Source organism: Nerophis lumbriciformis, linkage group LG20 (genome assembly GCF_033978685.3).
Source record: "Nerophis lumbriciformis linkage group LG20, RoL_Nlum_v2.1, whole genome shotgun sequence".
Classification (NCBI taxonomy): domain Eukaryota; kingdom Metazoa; phylum Chordata; class Actinopteri; order Syngnathiformes; family Syngnathidae; genus Nerophis; species Nerophis lumbriciformis.
Window position 1 is genome coordinate 11,742,236 of NC_084567.2, and position 21,889 is coordinate 11,764,124.

The following is a 21,889-nucleotide window of genomic DNA, read 5'->3' on the forward strand; positions in this document are numbered from 1 at the left end:
TATTGTATCTTTATGCATTTTACTAGAAACATGTGCTTTTGTAAGGTTTGCATACACAAAAAATTGTTTTTTACTCAATAGGACAGTCATTTTCTTAGAATCCTGAGATAACGCAATAAAAAATGTCTTCAAGTATAACTCCTAAACCAAACATGTAATATGTCTAATAATGCCTGTATTAACATATCTTTATGAGTTTTACTAGAAACGTGTGCTTTTGTAAGGTTTGCAAACACAAAAATTAGTTTTTTTCTTTTCTTAGTCCAATTTTATGTATGACTTTATCTTTTGCTGCTAACGACAAATATGCAGCAACTATTCAGTGTAATATCTGTGTTGGCCCTGCGATGAGGTGACGACTTGTCCAGGGTGTACCCCGCCTTCCGCCCGATCGTAGCTGAGATAGGCTCCAGCGCCCCCCGCGACCCCGAAGGGAATAAGCGGTAGCAAATGGATGGATGGATATTCAGTGTAGCAATCTGACAGACATCCAGTGTCTTCAGCTCCTATTTTTTTTCCAATTAACATTATTATTATCATCTTGGTGTTAACCCCAAGGCACAAGAAGTGTTGTTGCACAATTGGAACATTCCTGTGGATTAAAAACTGTTGAACTCTACAAAGAAAAATGCGGAGGGGGAAAAAACAACTTAACTTTATTTACCAACTCAACACAGACATAAGCTTCTTGTCCAGCATTACGACTTCCAAAACATGGCACTCAGCTGGCCTTTGGGAGGATTTAATTGTTGTTCTTGCAGTGATCGCTGCGAAAAAAAAGTTCATTATCAATTAGTATTTTTCACTTTCTATGAAAAGCAGACATGTTGTAACGATAGTTAGATATTCCACTAATTCAATCAGAATGAGCACAATCCTATCAATAATAATAATGTCATTAAAACATCAATAGGGCGTACATAGTCCAATGTTATCTGATAAGAACACAAGATGATAATAACAATAACGGTGGGGAACTGCACTTATAAATATCATTCATTCTTCCGTGTGTTCCAGGTGATCGTTACCTGCAGGAAGTTTTTCAGTCTGGAGACTGATCCCATCTGTCCACTGCTTGTGACGGCTTCAATCCTGGTCACACACACACACACGGGTCATTATACACACACACAATATACAATTAAGGACCGTGCCAACAGGTGCGTGGGGGTGTACCTGGCCATGTATTGCTCTTTTAAAAGCAGAAGCAGTTTCCAAAACTGACCCTGATAGGTTTTCAACAATGCGTGACCACAAACCTGAAGAAGAAGTACAAACAATAAATGTTACTTTTCTTTTATAATTACACTTCCAGCACATTTTTTCCTCGACAGAAGTGAAGGGAAGTGAATTACATGTATATAGCGCTTTTTCTCAAGTGACTCAAAGCGCTTTACATAGTGAAACCCAATATCTAAGTTCCATTTAAACCAGTGTGGGTGGCACTGGGAGCAGGTGGGTAAAGTGTCTTGCCCAAGGACACAACGGCAGTGACTAGGATGGCGGAAGCGGGGATCGAACCTGCAACCCTCAAGTTGCTGGCACGGCCACTCTACCAACCTAGCTATACCGCCCCAGAGACTGACAGGTTCCTTCAGAGGCCGAGTTGGGAAAGTGCTTCGACGGTTCAAGGCTGAAACTGATTTTACTTTAGGGATGCATTGATATGAACATTTCTTATTAGGGTTATTTTCACCAAAATGATCATGATATTGCTAAATATAGTCAAATAGTACTTTTAACCCAGTTTTCATTAAAAAACAAATATATATATATATATATATATATATATATATGTATATGGGGGGGGGGTTACCCACATATGCTGTCTTCTCCAAGGTTTCTCATAGTCATTCACATCGACGTCCCACTGGGGTGAGTTTTTCCTTGCCCTTATGTGGGCTATGTACCGAGGATGTCGTTGTGGCTTGTGCAGCCCTTTGAGACACTTGTGATTTAGGGCTATATAAACAAACATTGATTGATTGATTGATTGATTGATTGATATATATACTTTCTTTGCAGGAGAACAATTAAATACTAATACTTTTGTTCTGTCCTGTTTGTTGACTTTATTAAGAATATATGTAAACGAGTTTGTTTAAATTCACTTTGGAATCCAACAGTGAGGTGCACTTCCTCCTTTAGACAGCGGGAGGCAGCATTACCCAAGTTAGCAGTGCACAACAGGGAGTTCCTTTGATTGATTGATTGAGACTTTTATTAGGAGGTTGCACAGTGAAGTACATATTCCGTACAATTGACCACTAAATGGTAACACCCGAATAAGTTTTTCAACTTGTTTAAGTCGGGGTCCACTTAAATTGATTCATGATACAGATATAAATACAGATATATACTATCATATATACCAGGGGTCACCAACGCGGTGCCCGCGGTCACCAGGTCGCCCGTAAGGACCAGATGAGTAGCCCGCTGGCCTGTTCTAAAAATAGCTCAAATAGCAGCACTTACCAGTGAGCTGCCTCTATTTGTTAAATGTTATGTATTTACTAGCAAGCTGGTCTCGCTTTGCTCGACATTTTTAATTCTAAGAGAGACAAAACTCAAATAGAATTTGAAAATCTGGCTGGCCTGGGAACGCCTCGGGATCCCCCGGGAGGCGCTGGACGAAGTGGCTGGGGAGAGGAAAGTCTGGGCTTCCCTGCTTAGGCTGCTGCCCCCGCGACCCGACCTCGGATAAGCGGAAGAAGATGGATGGATGGATGGACAATTACACAAGGCGACTCAGTAAAGAATCTGGGTATTATCTTCGACCCAACTCTCTCGTTTGAATCACACATTAAGAGTGTTACTAAAACGGCCTTCTTTCATCTCCGTAATATCGCTAAAATTCGTTCCATTTTGTCCACTAGCGACGCTGAGATCATTATTCAAGCGTTCGTTACGTCTCGTCTCGATTACTGTAACGTATTATTTTCGGGTCTCCCTATGTCTAGCATTAAAAGATTACAGTTGGTACAAAATGTGGCTGCTAGACTTTTGACAAGAACAAGAAAGTTTGATCATATTACGCCTATACTGTATATACATATATACCTATATATATATATATATATATATATATATATATATATATATATATATATATAAATACCTATACTGGCTCACCTGCACTGGCTTCCTGTGCACTTAAGATGTGACTTTAAGGTTTTACTACTTACGTATAAAATACTACACGGTCTAGCTCCATCCTATCTGGCCGATTGTATTGTACCATATGTCCCGGCAAGAAATCTGTGTTCAAAGAACTCCGGCTTATTAGTGATTCCCAGAGCCCAAAAAAAGTCTGCGGGCTATAGAGCGTTTTCTATTCGGGCTCCAGTACTCTGGAATGCCCTCCCGGTAACAGTTAGAGATGCTACCTCAGTAGAAGCATTTAAGTCCCATCTTAAAACGCATTTACTCTAGCCTTTAAATAGCCCCCCTTTTTAGACCAGTTGATCTGCCGTTTCTTTTCTTTTCTCCTCTGCCTCCTCGCCGGGTTATTCCGGTTCCGGTGACCATGGATGAAGTGCTGGCTGTCCAGAGTTGGGACCCGGGGTGGACCGCTCGCCTGTGCATCGGCTGGGGACATCTCTGCGCTGCTGACCCGTCTCCGCTCGGGATGGCCTCCTGCTGGTCTCCTGCTGGCCTCACTATGGACTGGACTCTCACTACTATGTTAGATCCACTAAGGACTGTTCTTTCACAATATTATGTCACTCGACATCCATTGCTTTCGGTCTCCCCTAGAGAGGGGGGGGTTACCCACATATGCGGTTTCTCATAGTCATTCACATCGACGTCCCTTATGTGGGCTCTGTACCGAGGATGTCGTTGTGGCTTGTACAGCCCTTTGAGACTTTTGAGATTTAGGGCTATATAAATAAACATTGATTGATTGATTGATTGATATTATGTTAGATCCACTATGGACTGGACTCTCACTATTATGTTACATCCACTATGGACTGGACTTTCACTAATATGTTTGATCCACTATGGACTGGACTTTCACAATGCTATGTCAGACCCACTCGACATCCATTGCTTTCGGTCTCCCCTAGAGGGGGGAGGTTACCCACATATGCGGTCCTCTCCAAGGTTTCTCATAGTCATTCACATCGACGTCCCACTGGGGTGAGTTTTCCTTGCCCTTATGTGGGCTCTGTACCGAGGATGTCGGTGTGGCTTGTGCAGCCCTTTGAGACACTTGTGATTTAGGGCTATATAAATAAACATTGATTGATTGATTTGTTAACTAAGCAATGCTACCTCCTCCCCTATTTGATTACGCAAACGTTACAACACAAGCAGGTGTTTCTTTGCACAAAAAGCCGTTATTTGGCACCAGTATCGGTTCAAATCTGCTCAAAGTAGGACTCACCTCGAGGAAGTCGAACAGCAGCGTTGCCGTGATGTCAGCAATGGGCTCCATGTTTAGCATCTGTGCTAACCAGTGCCAGCCGTGGTTCAGACCGTGAGGGGACGACTGACGTAATGACAGGAAGTTTAGTATTCTGCTGCACTGGTGGACACGTTTTTGAAAGAGCAACAACACACAAAATGGATTCCAAATGTGAGACATTACTAGCATGCAGGAATTGAAAGGGTCCTTACCCCCTGCTTGGAGTCAAAGGGCCACCTCAGCTGGATCACAGCAGCGTAGAAGCGGATCATGCCAGACATACTTTTGAGAAAACTGTCCTGACCTTCGACTCCGGAGTCGTCCACTCGGTAACCAAGAGTTCTGTTGGGTGAAAAGGGGACTTTAAAAATTGTCCTCCTTAGGTTGTCTTCAAAAATTTGATTCGGAGGAGTCTGATTTGATCATCAACCTCACAGTCAAATTGTGAAACATCAAAACCCTTCCTCCCTCCGTGGAAGGGAGGCAGGGTTATGTACCTACGAGGCCCCCCCCGCATACAGCAGGATTGTGGGAAAGATAAAAGATTGCGTTAGTAAAAGATTATTGTGTGCAGACAAATAGTTTTAGAGAGTAAGAGAGAATTCCTATCTGCATATTAGGGTTGTATGGTATACAGGTACTAGTATAGTATCGGCGGTACTAATGAACCAAAAACGGTACTATACTCTGTTTGAAAAGTACCGGTTCGCCATATTTTTTTATAGGCATGACGGCACGTCGTGCTTGAACTCTAAAGGCCTTAGTGGCCACATGCGTGGACAGCACCTTTTAGCTCTTATTTCCCAAATTGTGTACACCACTGAATTGGGGTCTTATGGCCGCTTATGTGGACACTTATACTGCCATCTGGTGGTGTCAGAACATACATGTCACTAAACTGGACTCTCACTACTATGTTAGATCCACTAAGGACTGTTCTTTCATAATATTATGTCAGTCGACATCCATTGCTTTCGGTCTCCCCTAGAGAGGGGGGGTTACCCACATATGCGGTTTCTCATAGTCATTCACATCGACGTCCCTTATGTGGGCTCTGTACCGAGGATGTCGTTGTGGCTTGTACAGCCCTTTGAGACTTTTGTGATTTAGAGCTATATAAATAAACATTGATTGATTGATTGATTGATGAAGTACCGTATTTTTCGGACTTTAAGTCGCAGTTTTTTTCATAGTTTGGCCGGGGGTGCGACCATACTTGCCAACCCTCCCGGATTTTCCGGGAGACTCCCGAAATTCAGCGCCTCTCCCGAAAACCTCCCGGGACAAATTTTCTCCGGAAAAACTCCCGAAATTCAGGCGGAGCTGGAGGCCACGCCCCCTCCAGCTCCATGCGGACCTGGAGGCCACGCCCCCTCCAGCTCCATGCGGATCTGAGTGACGTGTTGACAACACACAACAACAGCGTCTACCATAAAGCAGTTCGTCTGCCGTAAACAGCAATGTTGTGACACTTTTAAACAGGACAATACTGCCATCTACTGTACATGCATATGTGACGCACCCATAATGTGTCACATTTTTGTGTTGATTTATTTATTTTATTTTGTGGTTTGAATTAGTTTTTGGAGCTGTCATTACACATTTATCAGTATTCACATTGGTCAGTAGCGGGCAGTAGGGCGTTTCTTCCCAATTGAATGCGATCACCTGCAGACCTGAAGTGTCTTGTCATTCTGATGAGCGCGACCAGTCTGTGAACAATTGAAACGTCCTGTGTGCTTTTTCCTCCTGTATAACAGGTTAGTTTTGGTGAATCAACTCACTGAATAATATCCATGTGATCTTTATAAGTTTAAGTACACATTCTGATGGTGGAGCCTAACTCTAAAGTGTTTGTGAGTTGTAGTTTGTATTTGTGAATGAATCCAGTGCACAGCTGCAGTAATCAATACAAAAAGGCGACGTGAGTGCGCAATGTTTATATAGGAACTTCTGATCCTAATTCAGACTCCAAAATTAGAGCTCCCGTTTTCTTATTGATTTTATAATGTATATTTGTATAATGTGTGTGTTCTGAAATAGTGACAGAAAATAGAACAAGGATGGACAATTCAACCCTTAACTCAACAATGAGTGTTATGTGTGTGTGTATATGTGTATATAAATGAACACTGAAATTCAAGTATTTATTTGATTTATATATATATATATATAGCTAGAATTCACTGAAAGTCAAGTATTTCTTATATATATATATATATATATATATATATATATATATATATATATATATATATATATATATATATATATATATATATATATCTTAACCACGCCCCCCGCCCCACCCCCGACCACGCCCCCACCCCCCACCACCCGAAATCGGAGGTCTCAAGGTTGGCAAGTATGGGTGCGACTTATACTCAGGAGCGACTTATGTGTGAAATTAACAACACATTACTGTAAAATATCAAATAATATTATTTAGCTCATTCACGTTAGAGAATAGATGTATAAGATTTCATGGGATTTAGAGATTAGGAGTGACAGATTGTTTGGTAAACGTATAGCATGTTCTATATGTTATAGTTATTTGAATGACTTTTACCATAATATGTTACGTTAACATACCAGGCACGTTCTCAGTTGGTTGGTCCTTGGCACAGTTGACCATAAGATCTTAAAACAGAGGTTAGAAAAGTTGGTGATTGTTCAGTGGGACTTGCCACTGAACAATCCAACCTTCACCGTGTTTATCGGTGGTTTAGCCTTTTTTGAAGTGGAAAAAGTCGCATATGAGACCTTTGTTTTGTAATGAGTATCTAAAAGAATCCCTTGTGCTAGACTTACATCGTGTGACGTTATACTGACACCTAGAGACCAGTCATACAGCCGTAAATTCGGCTAATAGTCGACAATAGGAAAAAGCTAACAAATCAGATTTGACTATGAAATTCTTAATACTCTCTGAGTTTCACAGCTGATATGTTGGTCTCACCTCTGATATTCCTCCACAGACATGCCTTCCTTCATCATGGGATAATGTGGAACGGCGTACGGACATTTTTTGTGCAGATGTCCAAGCATGAGTTCGCCCACTCGGGGGTGTAGCTCCCAGATACCCGACGCCACCACACCGATGGGGAAGGCCGCTTCGTGATGAGCCGCCACCTCCGCCTCCCCTTGTTTCTGCAACAACAAAATCCTCAGCTGCCACCTTCTGGTCTTAACGGAGGATTCTGAGGGTGTAGTACTCACCACAAACTTCTCGGCCATTTTGTAACACACAAAGTCCAGGCCCTGTGGGTGCTGCGAGGTGGACACAGACTGGCCCCCACGCACCACTGCCTGGCCAGAGAGCAGCTTGGTGAGCTTTCCAAAGATTTCTTGTAGATGAGATCCAGAATTGAAGGAGATTTGACTGACGGGGATGGTGGAGGCTCTCTGGAGGTTCAACTTCACACTCCTCGTCTGCACACAGAGGAAGGTTGACATGTTGATGCTCATCAACTTCACGTGCACAAACCAACCTGGTTGTCCTGTGAGGAGCTGAGCTGTTCTATGCTTTGAGCGCACTGATCAAGAGACTCCTGCAAGTCCTTGTACCATTTCAAAGTGGTGTCTTTAGCATTGTTCTGCAGCCCTGTAGAAGAACACGACAGTTAAACATTGGCAGAATCCTGTTACACAACTGGACCAAAGCAGCAACAACGTACGGCATCTTTACTTCAACACAACTATGCACTTTGCAAGTGGACCGTACTTGAACGCAAAGAAAAGGCTCTCTCTTGCTTTCACTTATGAAAGTGAATGTGGGAATTTGGTAATACATTTCATGCCATCTCACGTGTGCTTCTATGACAATAAAGTTCCTTGAACGTGAATGTGTGAGTTTTCTTTTTCTTTTTCAAATGTTCTTGTAATCAGACCATATTTTCGGTATATTAGATGGAATCTTTACCTGACATGTTTCGACTGTCATCTGCAGTCTTCTTCAGAAGGGTCACCTGACCACTGTTCTTATAGGCGTGGCCAACCAATGAACGGAACCAAAACTTTTTTGGACATGAAAATCCACCTCAAAGATGACGGCAGTCAAAACATGACTGTTCATCGAAAACCGATACACACCGACCAATGTCAACTCTGGACCTCCAAACATCCCACAGCACACAAACTATAAGTCGTAAGAAACCTCTACAAATGAGCCAACATCATAACAGCAGAACAAGATAGAAAAAAAGAAGAGAAACACATAAAAAAATGCACTTAAAAACTGCCAATATCCAACCCGGGCCATCAAAAAAGGGGAAACAACAAGTAAAAAACAGGGAAAGGAAAACAAAAGAAAAACCTGAAATACAGAACAAAGAGGTCAAAACCTTACCATACATTAGGGCAGTGGTTCTCAACCTTTTTTCAGTGATGTACCCCCTGTGAACATTTTTTTTAATTCAAGTACCCCCTAATCAGAGCAAAGCATTTTTGGTTGAAAAAAAGAGATAAAGAAGTAAAATACAGCACTATGTCATCAGTTTCTGACTTATTAAATTGTATAACAGTGAACAGTTGAAAAATAAACAAGTGATTCAATTATAAATAAAAATTTCTACACATTGAAGTAATCATCAACTTAAAGTTCCCTCTTTGGGGATTGTAATAGAGATCCCTCTGGATTCATGAACTTAATTCTAAACATTTCTTCACAAAAAAAGAAATCTTTAACATCAATATTTATGGAACATGTCCACAAAAAATCTAGCTGTCAACACTGAATATTGCATTGTTATATTTCTTTTCAGTTCTTTTTGACAGACATTTTCAGTGAGAAACCTGAGCTTGTGCTTCACTGAGTTTATGAACTTACATTCATATTTTGTCGAAGTATTATTCGATAAATATATTTATAAAGGATTTCTGAATTGTTGCTATTTTTACAATATTTAAAAAAAATCTCACGTACCCCTTGGCATACCTTCAAGTACCCCCAGGGGTACGCGTACCTCTATTTGAGAACCACTGCATTAGGGGAATAACTGAACCAAAATAGCGGGTCAAGAAAAAACACAAAATAAACAACAGTTAAACCTCACACAAAAACAAGACAGTTACTTGTACATCCAAAAGACAAAACAGATAGAGAGAAAGAAATGCAATATAATTCACAAAATCCCGTACCTCTATTTGAGAACAACTGCATTAGGGGAATAACTGAACCAAAATAGCGGGTCAAGAAAAAACACAAAATAAACAACAGTTAAACCTCACACAAAAACAAGACAGTTACTTGTACATCCAAAAGACAAAACAGATAGAGACAAGAAATGCAATATAATTCACAAAATCCCGTGTAAATCATGCAAAAAATCATACATGGGAGAAACAGGGAGGACATTCAACACAAGGAAGAAAGAACAGAAAGTGTCAGAAAGAATGCGAAAAAGAGACAACTGGAAGGTTTTACAAGAAGCCCATCCATCCATCCATCTTCTTCCGCTTATCCGAGGTCGGGTCGCGGGGGCAGCAGCCTAAGCAGGGAAGCCCAGACTTTCCTCTCCCCAGCCACTTCGTCCAGCTCTTCCCAGGGGATCCCGAGGCGTTCCCAGGCCGGCCGGGAGACATAGTCTTCCCAACGTGTCCTGGGTCTTCCCCGTGGCCTCCTACCGGTCGGACGTGCCCTAAACACCTCCCGAGGGAGGCGTTTGGGTGGTATGGCGTAGTGGGGTAGAGCGGCCATGCCAGAAACCTGAGGGTTGCAGGTTCGCTCCCCGCCTCTTGACATCCAAATCGCTGCCGTGGTGTCCTTGGTGACACATCCCCGGTGAATGGATGATGAATGAATGATAGGTGGTGGTCGGAGGGGCCGTAGGCGCAAACTGGCAACCTCGCTTCCGTCAATCTACCCCAGGGCAGCTGTGGCTACAAATGTAGCTTACCACCACCACTAGGTGTGAATGAATGATGGGTTCCCACTTCTCTGTGAGCGCTTTGAGTATCTAATAATAGAAAAGCGCGATATAAAATCTAATCCATTATTGTTATTATTATTATTATCCTGACCAGATGCCCGAACCACCTCATCTGGCTCCTCTCCATGTGGAGGAGCAGCGGCTTTACTTTGAGCTCCTCCCGGATGGCGGAGCTTCTCACCCTATCTCTAAGGGAGTGCCCAGCCACCCGGCGGAGGAAACTCATTTCGGCCGCTTGTACCCGTGATCTTGTCCTTTCGGTCATAACCCAAAGCTCATGACCATAGGTGAGGATGGGAAAGTACAAACCCCGTTTCCATATGAGTTGGGAAATTGTGTTGGATGTAAATATAAACGGAATACAATGATTTGCTAATCCTTTTCAACCCATGTTCAATTGAATGCACTACAAAGACAAGATATTTGATGTTCAAACTCATAAACTTTATTTTTTTTTGCAAATAATAATTAACTTAGAATTTCGTGGCTGCAACACGTGCCAAAGTAGTTGGGAAAGGGCATGTTCACCACTGTTTTACATCACCTTTTCTTTTAACAACACTCAATTAACGAGTGGGAACTGAGGAAACTAATTGTTGAAGGTTTGAAAGTGGAATTCTTTCCCATTCTTGTTTTATGTAGAGCTTCAGTCGTTCAACAGTCCGGGGTCTACGCTGTCGTATTTTACGCTTCATAATGCGCCACACATTTTCGATGGGAGACAGGTCTGGACTGCAGGCGGGCCAGGAAAGTACCCGCACTCTTTTTTTTTTTACGAAGCCACGCTGTTGTAACACGTGCTGAATGTGGCTTGGCATTGTCTTGCTGACATTGTATTGCCACCTTTCCCAACTTCTTTGTCACATGTTGCTGGCATCAAATTCTAAAGTTAATGATTATTTGCAAAAAAAAAAAGTTTATCAGTTTGAACATCAAATATGTTGTCTTTGTAGCATATTCAACTGAATATTGGTTGAAAATGATTTGCAAATCATTGTATTCCGTCTATATTTACATCTAACACAATTTCCTAACTCATATGGAAACGGGGTTTGTAGATCGACCGGTAAATTGAGAGCTTTGCCTTCCGGCTCAGCTCCTTCTTCACCACAACGGACCGATACAGTGTCCGCATTACTGAAGACGCCGCACCGATCCGCCTGTCGATCCACTCTTCTCTCACTCGTGAACAAAACTCCAAGATTCTTGAACTCCTCCACTTGGGGCAAGGTCACCTCCCCAACCCGGAGATGGCACTCCACCCTTTTCCGGGCGAGAACCATGGACTCGGACTTGGAGGTGCTGATTCTTATCCCAGTCGCTTCACACTCGGCTGCGAACCTACAAGAAGCCTAAAACAAAAATCCGAACAGGAAATCTTAAAATCAGCCATATCAGATAATTGCAAAACCAGGTAGACTTGACAGGTCTTCCTGGTTGGCCACGCCTATAAGAACAGCTGATAGGCAACAGGTCACAGTGGTCAGGTGACCCTTCTGAAGAAGACTGCAGATGACAGTCGAAACATGTCAGGTAAAGATTCCATCTAATATACCGAAAATATGGTCTGATCACAAGAACATTTAAAAAAGCATATGAATAAGAAGACATAATGAACCTTTTTGAGCAATGTGTACGTTTTGTGTAAAAAAGAAGGACTTAGTCAGCTACTGTCACATCTTTCTGAGAGGGAAAATACTCAGTGCTAACCGTGCTCGTTTGTTTTCTCTTTGGCTGAAAGCTCTGCCTTCTTTTGTGCTTCCTGTTGAGTCTTCAGCAATGACAGCTTCCGACGGGATTCTTCCTCCTCCTCCAGCTCCTTTTTCTTCATCTCCTCTTGAGCTGTGGCCGCTTCCTCCTGCATCGAGCAGATCAGCGCCCTCATTTCGTGGAGGGCACGCTCTGCCACGGTCATGTCTTCCACGCTGGGATACTGTACCTGGAAAAAAAAAAATCAACAGATAAAATGAGCTGATAATAATCAGGGTTTATGCCTCTTTGTGTTTGTCGTTGGTTTCTGCTGTGGCTTGTCCTGCTACCTGGTTACAGTGTGCGTGCATATTTGTGATGTCATGATACTGCGCACACAACCTGGTGTGTACAGAGAAAAAAACAACACGACGCGGCATATAGTCACTGTTGTGGGCTTTTTTTTCCAGCAAACCTTGTTGTGTGGGCTTTTCTTTTACAGTGGCGGAAGAATTTCACTTTCAGTTTGCAAAACTAAAATTCCACCAGGACGGAAAAAGAAGTGCTTCAACACAACAAATCTAATGAGTCGCTTTAAAATTCACCATTGTGAAGATTCATGGACGCAGTACGAAGCTGCTTGTGCTGCTAAGCCAAGATCTAGTGTTAATGGCGGCGACCGCAGCACACGTAAAGCCACAGGACAACAAGAGTTTGAAAGAAAATACCAAAGCAGGAAAGCACTTACCATATTTTTCGGACTATAAGTCGCAGTTTTTTTTCATAGTTTGGCCGGGGGTGCGACTTATACTCAGGAGCGACTTATGTGTGAAATTATTAAAGGGGAACATTATCACCAGACCTATGTAAGCGTCAATATATACTTTGATGTTGCAGAAAAAAGACCATATATTTTTTTAACCGATTTCCGAACTCTAAATGGGTGAATTTTGGCGAATTAAACGCCTTTCTATTATTCGCTCTCGGAGCGATGACGTCACATCGGGAAGCAATCCGCCATTTTCTCAAATACATTACAAACACCGAGTCAAATCAGCTCTGTTATTTTCCGTTTTTTCGACTGTTTTCCGTACCTTGGAGACATCATGCCTCGTCGGTGTGTTGTCGGAGGGTGTAACAACACGAACAGGGACGGATTCAAGTTGCACCAGTGGCCCAAAGATGCGAAAGTGGCAAGAAATTGGACGTTTGTTCTGCACACTTTACCGACGAAAGCTATGCTACGACAGAGATGGCATAGAAGAATATCGACCCTAGCTTCCCTGGCCTGCTGACATCAACTCCAAAACTGGACAGATCAGCTTTCAGGAAAAGAGAGCGGATGAGGGTATGTCTACAGAATATATTAATTGATGAAAACTGGGCTGTCTGCACTCTCAAAGTGCATGTTGTTGCCAAATGTATTTCATATGCTGTAAACCTAGTTCATAGTTGTTAGTTTCCTTTAATGCCAAACAAACACATACCAATCGTTGGTTAGAAGGCGATCACCGAATTCGTCCTCGCTTTCTCCCGTGTCGCTGGCTGTCGTGTCGTTTTCGTCGGTTTCGCTTGCATACGGTTCAAACCGATATGGCTAAATAGCTTCAGTTTCTTCTTCAATTTCGTTTTCGCTACCTGCCTCCACACTACAACCATCCGTTTCAATACATGCGTAATCTGTTGAATCGCTTAAGCCGCTGAAATCCGAGTCTGAATCCGAGCTAATGTCGCTATATCTTGCTGTTCTATCCGCCATGTTTGTTTGTATTGGCATCACTGTGTGACGTCACAGGAAAATGGACGGGTGTATATAACGATGGTTAAAATCAGGCACTTTGAAACGTTTTTTAGGGATATTGCGTGATGGGTAAAATTTTGAAAAAAACTTCGAAAAATAAAATAAGCCACTGGGAACTGATTTTTAATGGTTTTAACCCTTTTGAAATTGTGATAATGTTCCCCTTTAACACATGAAAGGAGGTTTAAAACTTTTCCACTAAAGAACATGTACTGAAACGCTCAGATTTAAAGAAATAGCAGCCTTTGTGTTATAAATGACAAATGGTATTATTATTTGTGTTATTAGTATTAACATTTATTTATTCTCTTGTAACAATGTCTATTTTGCGATGTCTATTTCTTGCCACTTTCGCATCTTTGGGCCACTGGTACAACTTGAATCCGTCCCTGTTCGTGTTGTTACACCCTCCGACAACACACCAACGAAAGTGAGAAAATGGCGAATTGCTTCCCGATGTGACGGTGTGAGCCAAGACATCCAGGGGGTTTAGCTCGCTCGTCTGCGGGAACAAACTGCCGCCATTGCTTGCCGTGCTACCGAGGTCCTTTGTCCCTGAATTGCTCACACACTCCGGCAGATTCAATGGGGGTCTGGCGGCAGATTTCTTTGACTTTATCGTTGGAAATGCATCTGCTTTGAGTGTCGCAGGATATCCACACATTCTTGCCATCTCTGTCGTAGCATAGCTTTCGTCGGTAAAGTGTGCGTAACAAATGTCCAATTTCTTGCCACTTTCGCATCTTTGGGCCACTGGTGCAACTTGAATCCGTCCCTGTTCGTGTTTTTACACCCTCCGACAACACACCGACGAGGCATGATGTCTCCAAGGTACGGAAAACAGTCGAAAAAACGGAAAATAACAGAGCTGACTTGACTCGGTGTTTGTAATGTGTTTGAGAAAATGGCGGATTGCTTCCCGATGTGGCGTCACGTTGTGACGTCATCGCTCCGAGAGCGAATAATAGAAAGGCGTTTAATTCGCCAAAATTCACCCATTTAGAGTTCGGAAATTGGTTTAAAAAATATATGGTCTTTTTTCTGCAACATCAAGGTATATATTGACGCTTACATAGGTCTGGTGATAATGTTCCCCTTTAATTAAAAAAAAATGAAATAAACACTACACTCACTTCTGCCGTCTTTTGAACCACCTCGGACACCTGGGAGCAAAACTGGTTCCCACGGGTGGTGTATGTGCCAACGCTGGTTGGGTGCGCCGTGGTCTGGTTCTGGGTGGAGGACTCCAGAAGCTGGTTGAGCTGCAGGATCTCCTCTTGAATGGAGTTGAGGTTCCGCAGCCGCTCTTTGCCTTCAGTCTGACGCTGTCGCTCCAGCTCCGCCTCCCTCAGACGCTGCTGCTCCGCCTCCCTCACACGGAGGTTAAGGATCTTTGGGTCAGGAGGACAAGTCAGTGAGATGTGAAGGTACATTCACCATGTATTTCAAAGTGGATTGTAGTGTACCTTCAGTCTGTGGCGCTGCTCTTCCTTTAGCTTCTCCTGACGGCCAATGCTCTCTTTTGTTCTACAGTACGAAACATTGAAAAAACATTATTGTGGAAGTCAGGGAAAATAAGTATTTGATCCCCGAAGCTGCTTGTGCTGCTAAGCCAAGATCTAGTGTTAATAGCGGCGACCGCAGCACACCTAAAGCCACAGGACTTATGAGTAACAGAAGCAAGAGTTTGAAAGAAAATACCAAAGCAGGAAAGCACTTAATTCGTTCATTTGATCCCCTTCCTGGTTTAGAAAGTTTAATCGAAGAAGTTTAAAGTTTACAAAGACATCAACATGTTATGGTAGGTTTATTGTATTGAGAGTAGGGATGTCCCGATCCGATATTTGGATCGGATCGGCTGCCGATATTTGCCAAAAATTGCGTATCGGCAAGGCATGGGAAAATGCCGATCCAGATCCAGTTAAAAAAAAAAACTCCGGTCCGTGTTTTCCAACGCACCGATTTAAATAATACATTCCACTTTTCTGCTGCTCCGTAATTTCCGTTCCGCATTTTCCAGCACACCTTCAACACATCCACAATTCTCACGCAGTTGCTTTTAGCTGCTGGCATTACACGACAGGCTCTTCTCACTCTTTCCTGTGTCTCCCTCTCACAGACAGCAGCGCACCTTCTTACACACGTCACATACTCTCACGACACACGTCACATACTGTCACGTCATACGTCACATACGTATACGTCCTCCCCGAGCAGAGAGGTAGCAGCATGGCTAACGTTAGCTGTGATGCTAGCGCAGCCGTGCGAGCAACGCTCCCTCTAAGGTGCTCGCCTGTGCAATTGCGCACTGTTTAAGCGTCCTCTGCGCATAGCAAATCTATGCCAGGCACAAAATCTAATAAAAAAATAAGCGCATAACAATTTTCGACACACGGACACGACAGAGAAAACAGTTTTCGTCATCATTGTTCAAATATTGTGACGTCTGTCAAGACGCTTATCTCCATTCGGTGCCACACGCCCACACCATCAAAATGCAGAGGCAAAAATTTCCACATCAACACCGTATGAAAAAATTAGTGATATTTTTAGTTGTGATTTCCGTCTCTGCATGAAAGTTTAAAAGTAGCATATATTAATGCAGTATGAAGAAGAATGTTTTAATGTAGACATGCAAGCCTTGAAAGAAAATTTTGAAAATCAAGACTACATTTCCTGCAAATGGGTGCATTTCTACCCTATATTTTAACTTTAGATTTATTCTCATATCAAACTCTTTTGGCTGTCTTTTTGACACTTACATCCGGCGCCCCCCTCCACACCCTGGATTATAAATAATGTAAATAATTCAATGTGATTATCTTGTGTGATGACTATATTATGATGATAGTATATATCTGATAGTATATATCTGTATCATGAATCAATTTAAGTGGACCCCGACTTAAACAAGTTGAAAAACTTATTGGGGTGTTACCATTTAGTGGTCAATTGTACGGAATATGTACTTCACTGTGCAACCTACTAATAAAAGTCTCAATCAATCAATCAAAACACATAGAATCATCATACTTTTGTGATTATATGCATCAAGTGTTCATTCAAGGCTAAGGCAAAATATCAAGATATATATTGTGTATCGCAATATGGCCTTAAAATATCGCAATATATAAAAAAGGCCATATCGCCCAGCCCTATTTCAATGATGCCATTTCTGTTTGTCATGTATAATTTTGTCTATTTTGTGTTTATCCTTGAATAAACAGGTCAGTTTCTTGTTACCAACCATTGTGTATTATTCAAACTCACCTAATTCAGCTGGCTAGTTGTTATCAAGAGTACTAAAACCCTTTTCAACATGATTCTGACAACTAAGTAGGCTAAATAACTTTAAACTTTAATACATGCTCGGATAGGCCAGTATCGGTCAGTATCGGTATCGGTCAGTATCGGTATCGGATCGGAAATGCAAAAACAATATCGGTATCGGATCGGAAGTGCAAAAACCTGGATCGGGACATCCCTAATTGAGAGACAGAAAGAAAAGAACAGTCTATTGCAGTCTTGTGCAGCTCTCAAATCTTGTTCCTGAAGTCCTTCGACAGCCCTTTGGTCTTGCTCATACGTGTGTCAGAATTATAAGACTTGTCAATCATTAAAAAAGTATAACAAAGGATCACCAGGGTTTGCCAGTTAGTTAGTTAGCAACATAGCTCAAAAAGTTATGGCTGGATTTTCATGAAACTTTTAGGAAATGTCAGAAATGGGATAAGAAACAACTGATTAGATTTTAGGAGACCTAAACATTCCTGTCTCTCTCTGTTAAAGCTACCATAACATGATGGATTGTACATATTTTTTTTAATGAAATACTTATATATGTTAATATTTGCAAAGTCATCTCACTCTCGTTCCATCATGTCACTCATGTGCTGGTACTCCTGCCTCCGCTTCAACTCCATGCGCTCTTCATAGCGTTTCATCTGCTCCAACTGGGCCTTTGCCACCCGAGTTACCATGTCCTCCATCTTCTGCTGATGCCCTCTGAAAATTGTCTGAACCACAACAAATAAGGTTTAGGTTAGAACCGTTAGGTGTCAAACCCGAGTTTAGCTCAGGGGGCCGGGTAAAATCATGGCATGATAACGCAAGAATAAAACGACGACAACTTCACATTGGTGTCTTTGTTTTACTTTGGCCCAAAATAGAAAAAGCCCATTCTGAAAATGTACATCTGTGGTCAAAAGTTTACGTGATTGGAGCACATACTTGTTGAGACATTCATGAAGTTTGGTTCTTTTATGAATTTATTATGAGTCTTCTGAAAATGTGATCAAATCTGCTGGGTTCCATTGGCAGCTAAACAGGCTCAGAGCAAAATACTATCACCACCATGCTTGACGGTAGGAATGGTGTTCATGGGATTAAAGGCCTCCCCTTTGCTCCTCCAAACATACAGGTAAAAGCCAGTAAATTAGAATATTTTGAAAAACTTGATTTATTTCAGTAATTGCATTCAAAAGGTGTAACTTGTACATTATATTTATTCATTGCACACAGACTAATGCATTCAAATGTTTATTTCATTTAATTTTGATGATTTGAAGTGGCAACAAATGAAAATCCAAAATTCCGTGTGTCACAAAATTAGAATATTACTTAAGGCTAATACAAAAAAGGGATTTTTAGAAATGTTGGCCAACTGAAAAGTATGAAAATGAAAAATATGAGCATGTACAATACTCAATACTTGGTTGGAGCTCCTTTTGCCTCAATTACTGCGTTAATGCGGCGTGGCATGGAGTCGATGAGTTTCTGGCACTGCTCAGGTGTTATGAGAGCCCAGGTTGCTCTGATAGTGGCCTTCAACTCTTCTGCGTTTTTGGGTCTGGCATTCTGCATCTTCCTTTTCACAATACCCCACAGATTTTCTATGGGGCTAAGGTCAGGGGAGTTGGCGGGCCAATTTAGAACAGAAATACCATGGTCCGTAAACCAGGCACGGGTAGATTTTGCGCTGTGTGCAGGCGCCAAGTCCTGTTGGAACTTGAAATCTCCATCTCCATAGAGCAGGTCAGCAGCAGGAAGCATGAAGTGCTCTAAAACTTGCTGGTAGACGGCTGCGTTGACCCTGGATCTCAGGAAACAGAGTGGACCGACACCAGCAGATGACATGGCACCCCAAACCATCACCCAACCATGCAAATTTTGCATTTCCTTTGGAAATCGAGGTCCCAGAGTCTGGAGGAAGACAGGAGAGGCACAGGATCCACATTGCCTGAAGTCTAGTGTAAAGTTTCCACCATCAGTGATGGTTTGGGGTGCCATGTCATGTCATCTGCTGGTGTCGGTCCACTCTGTTTCCTGAGATCCACCTTTTGAAGGCAATTACTGAAATAAATCTAGTTTTTCAAAATATTCTAATTTACTGGCTTTTACCTGTATTGCTGGGTTTTGTGGCCAAACAGCTAAATTTTTTTTACATCTGACATCACATGGACAAAGATAATACCTTCTAGAGGAAAGTTCTGTGGTCAGATGAAACAAAAATTGAGCTGTTTGGCCACAATACCCAGCAATGTTTGGAGGAGAAAAGGCGAGGCCTTTAATCCTAGGAACACCATGCCTACCGTCAAGCATGGTGGTGGTAGTATTATGCTCTGGGCCTGTTTTGCTGCCAATAGAACTGGTGCTTTACAGAGAGTAAATGGGACAATGAAAAAGGAGGATTACCTCCAAATTCTTCAGGACAAACTAAAATCATCAGCCCGGAGGTTGGGTCTTGGGCACAGTTGGGTGTTCCAACAGGACAATGACCCCAAACACACGTCAAAAGTGGTAAAGGAATGGCTAAATCAGGCTAGAATGAACATTTTAGAATGGCCTTCCCAAAGTCCTGACTTCAACGTGTGGACAATGCTGAAGAAACAAGTCCATGTCAGAAAACCAACAAATTTAGCTGAACTGCACTAATTTTGTCAAGAGGAGTACCGTAGTCAAAAATTCCACCAGAAGCTTGTGGTTTACGCCAAATCGAGGGGGAGGAGTCGCAGCCCCGCTTTACCGTGCACCTCTTGCCTGGTATACTATTTGCTTGCCTAATAGAATTGCTATAGGACACATTTAGAACATTTAAAAATGCAGCTCAATTTTACGCTGAACAAAAACTCATCTCGGGCCGGATTGAACGTGTTCTGCGTTAGACTACGAGCCAAAGTCTGGACGTGAAAGAGTTTGAAACAATACGGCTAACACTAAAAGGTTTATAATCTCCCAATACATTGGTTCCGTAACTTACGCGTATTTTGAGATAGGCGCAGTCTCTCTGCTTTTTGTTATGCTTTAGGTTAGACCACAAGTGTCGAACTTTATTCTTTGTGACCCACGATTACCTAGAAAGAATGTGCATCAACTGTATTTCCTCTTTATTGATTAGTATATCATCATTTTGACAGAAAAAAAGCATGAAGGCATGCAAATGCAGCTCTTAACTCAATATTAATTGATGCAACAAGCTACAGTAGGAAAGGGATTTATACGGCCCCATTCCTGGGTAGATCTCGCATGAGAGGAAGAGGAGGGGTTCATCATTTTGCAATGCAGTCTGCTGAAAATGAGGGAAAGCTCCACTCTACATAGCAACTGTGGTCAAAGTTGGAACAGCGGCGAAAGTGGATAGTGCACTCCCGCAATTTGTCACGTTTCATGTGTCAGGTAAACCGCGACAAATAGTGCCTTTTGAATCCCGTTCATACTGTATTCCTTGCCTTTGTTTCATTCAAACCTGTTTCTAATGAAAATTCTACACTAGCTGAAGTTAAGTTGTCACTCTGACTATTGATTCCAAAGCAGGTTTTCCATTAGTTTGCTAGTAAACAACGATAACATCCATCCATCCATCCATCCATCTTCTTCCGCTTATCCGTGGTCGGGTCACGGGGGCAGCAGCCTAAGCAGGGAAGCCCAGACTTCCCTCTCCCCAGCCACTTCGTCCAGCTCTTCCTGTGGGACCCCGAGGCGTTCCCAGGCCAGCCGGGAGACATAGTCTTCCCAATGTGTCCTGGGTCTTCCCCGCGGCCTCCTACCGATCGGACGTGACCTAAACACCTCCCTAGGGAGGCGTTCGGGTGGCATCCTGACCAGATGCCCGAACCACCTCATCTGGCTCCTCTCGATGTGGAGGAGCAGCGGCTTTACTTTGAGCTCCCCGCGGATGGCAGAGCTTCTCACCAACGAAATGGAAACTGTGTAATATTATCATGACGCGGCCCTCTGAGGGCTTTGGTATCTGCGATGTGGCCCACGATGAAAAGGAGTTTGACGCCCTTGGGTTAGAGAGAACGACGACACCCACTGTTTTAGAAAAACAGACCAATGAGAACATGTGCAGCAGGGCTGCAACAATTATTTCTTTAAATCCATCAATTCCATTAGAAAAAACCATCGATTTGTATTTGTTTGATTCCATGAATTTCTTAAATTTCCCTCAGGATCAATAAAATATCTATCTATCTATCTATTGTTTAGGTTTAGGGGCAAGTGTCTTAGGTAGGGTTGTGTCGATACCAATATTTTGGTACCGGTATCAAAATGTATTTCGATACTTTTCTAAATAAAAAGGGACCACAAACAATGGCATTATTTGCTTTATTTGAACAAAATCCGGACATTCCCAATTGATTTTTTAGATATTTAAGACGGAAACTGTAGCTGCCATTATGATGTGCAGTGATGTTTTCTAATGACCGTAAGTCTTGAACTATACAAAGTATTTGAATGGTTTGAATCTGCGCTTTTGCATGATATACTAGTTACTATGGTAATCTAATTAGTTACTATGGTAATCTAAGTCACAGCAGCACAAACGAGGCATCAAGAGTGTTTCCCAAAAAGCGAGCCTGAAATGTGGGTGTCAGGGACAGCCGCATAGGGAGATTTTTACAACAAAGTTCTAAAGCTTAGCGATATATCAGATGTAACAGATTGTAGGTGGGGGTTTTTTTTACCCTTCATGTTCATATTTTGCTGTGTTTGTTGCATTTTTGTTGCGTTTCGCTTGATTGTAAAATATGTCGACGGAGAAGGGGTGTGAGTTCA

General features: G+C 42.3%; 1 protein-coding gene across 1 annotated transcript in view; it reads right to left on the reverse strand.

Moving 5' to 3' along the window:
* Window positions 1-639: 639 nt before the first annotated feature.
* LOC133619870 (mRNA export factor GLE1-like) overlaps window positions 640-21,889 on the reverse strand; it is a 29,181-nt gene continuing 7,931 nt past the window's right edge. Inside the window, exons 4-15 of the mRNA XM_061981143.1 lie at window positions 17,699-17,847; window positions 15,298-15,358; window positions 14,965-15,222; window positions 12,052-12,280; window positions 7,903-8,015; window positions 7,631-7,843; window positions 7,371-7,561; window positions 4,624-4,753; window positions 4,391-4,495; window positions 1,177-1,259; window positions 1,029-1,092; window positions 640-767 (exon numbers count right to left, since the gene is read on the reverse strand). Coding sequence (XP_061837127.1) covers window positions 699-767; window positions 1,029-1,092; window positions 1,177-1,259; window positions 4,391-4,495; window positions 4,624-4,753; window positions 7,371-7,561; window positions 7,631-7,843; window positions 7,903-8,015; window positions 12,052-12,280; window positions 14,965-15,222; window positions 15,298-15,358; window positions 17,699-17,847 — 1,665 coding nt within the window. The 3' untranslated portion in view covers window positions 640-698. The remainder of the gene's footprint in view (window positions 768-1,028; window positions 1,093-1,176; window positions 1,260-4,390; window positions 4,496-4,623; window positions 4,754-7,370; window positions 7,562-7,630; window positions 7,844-7,902; window positions 8,016-12,051; window positions 12,281-14,964; window positions 15,223-15,297; window positions 15,359-17,698; window positions 17,848-21,889) is intronic.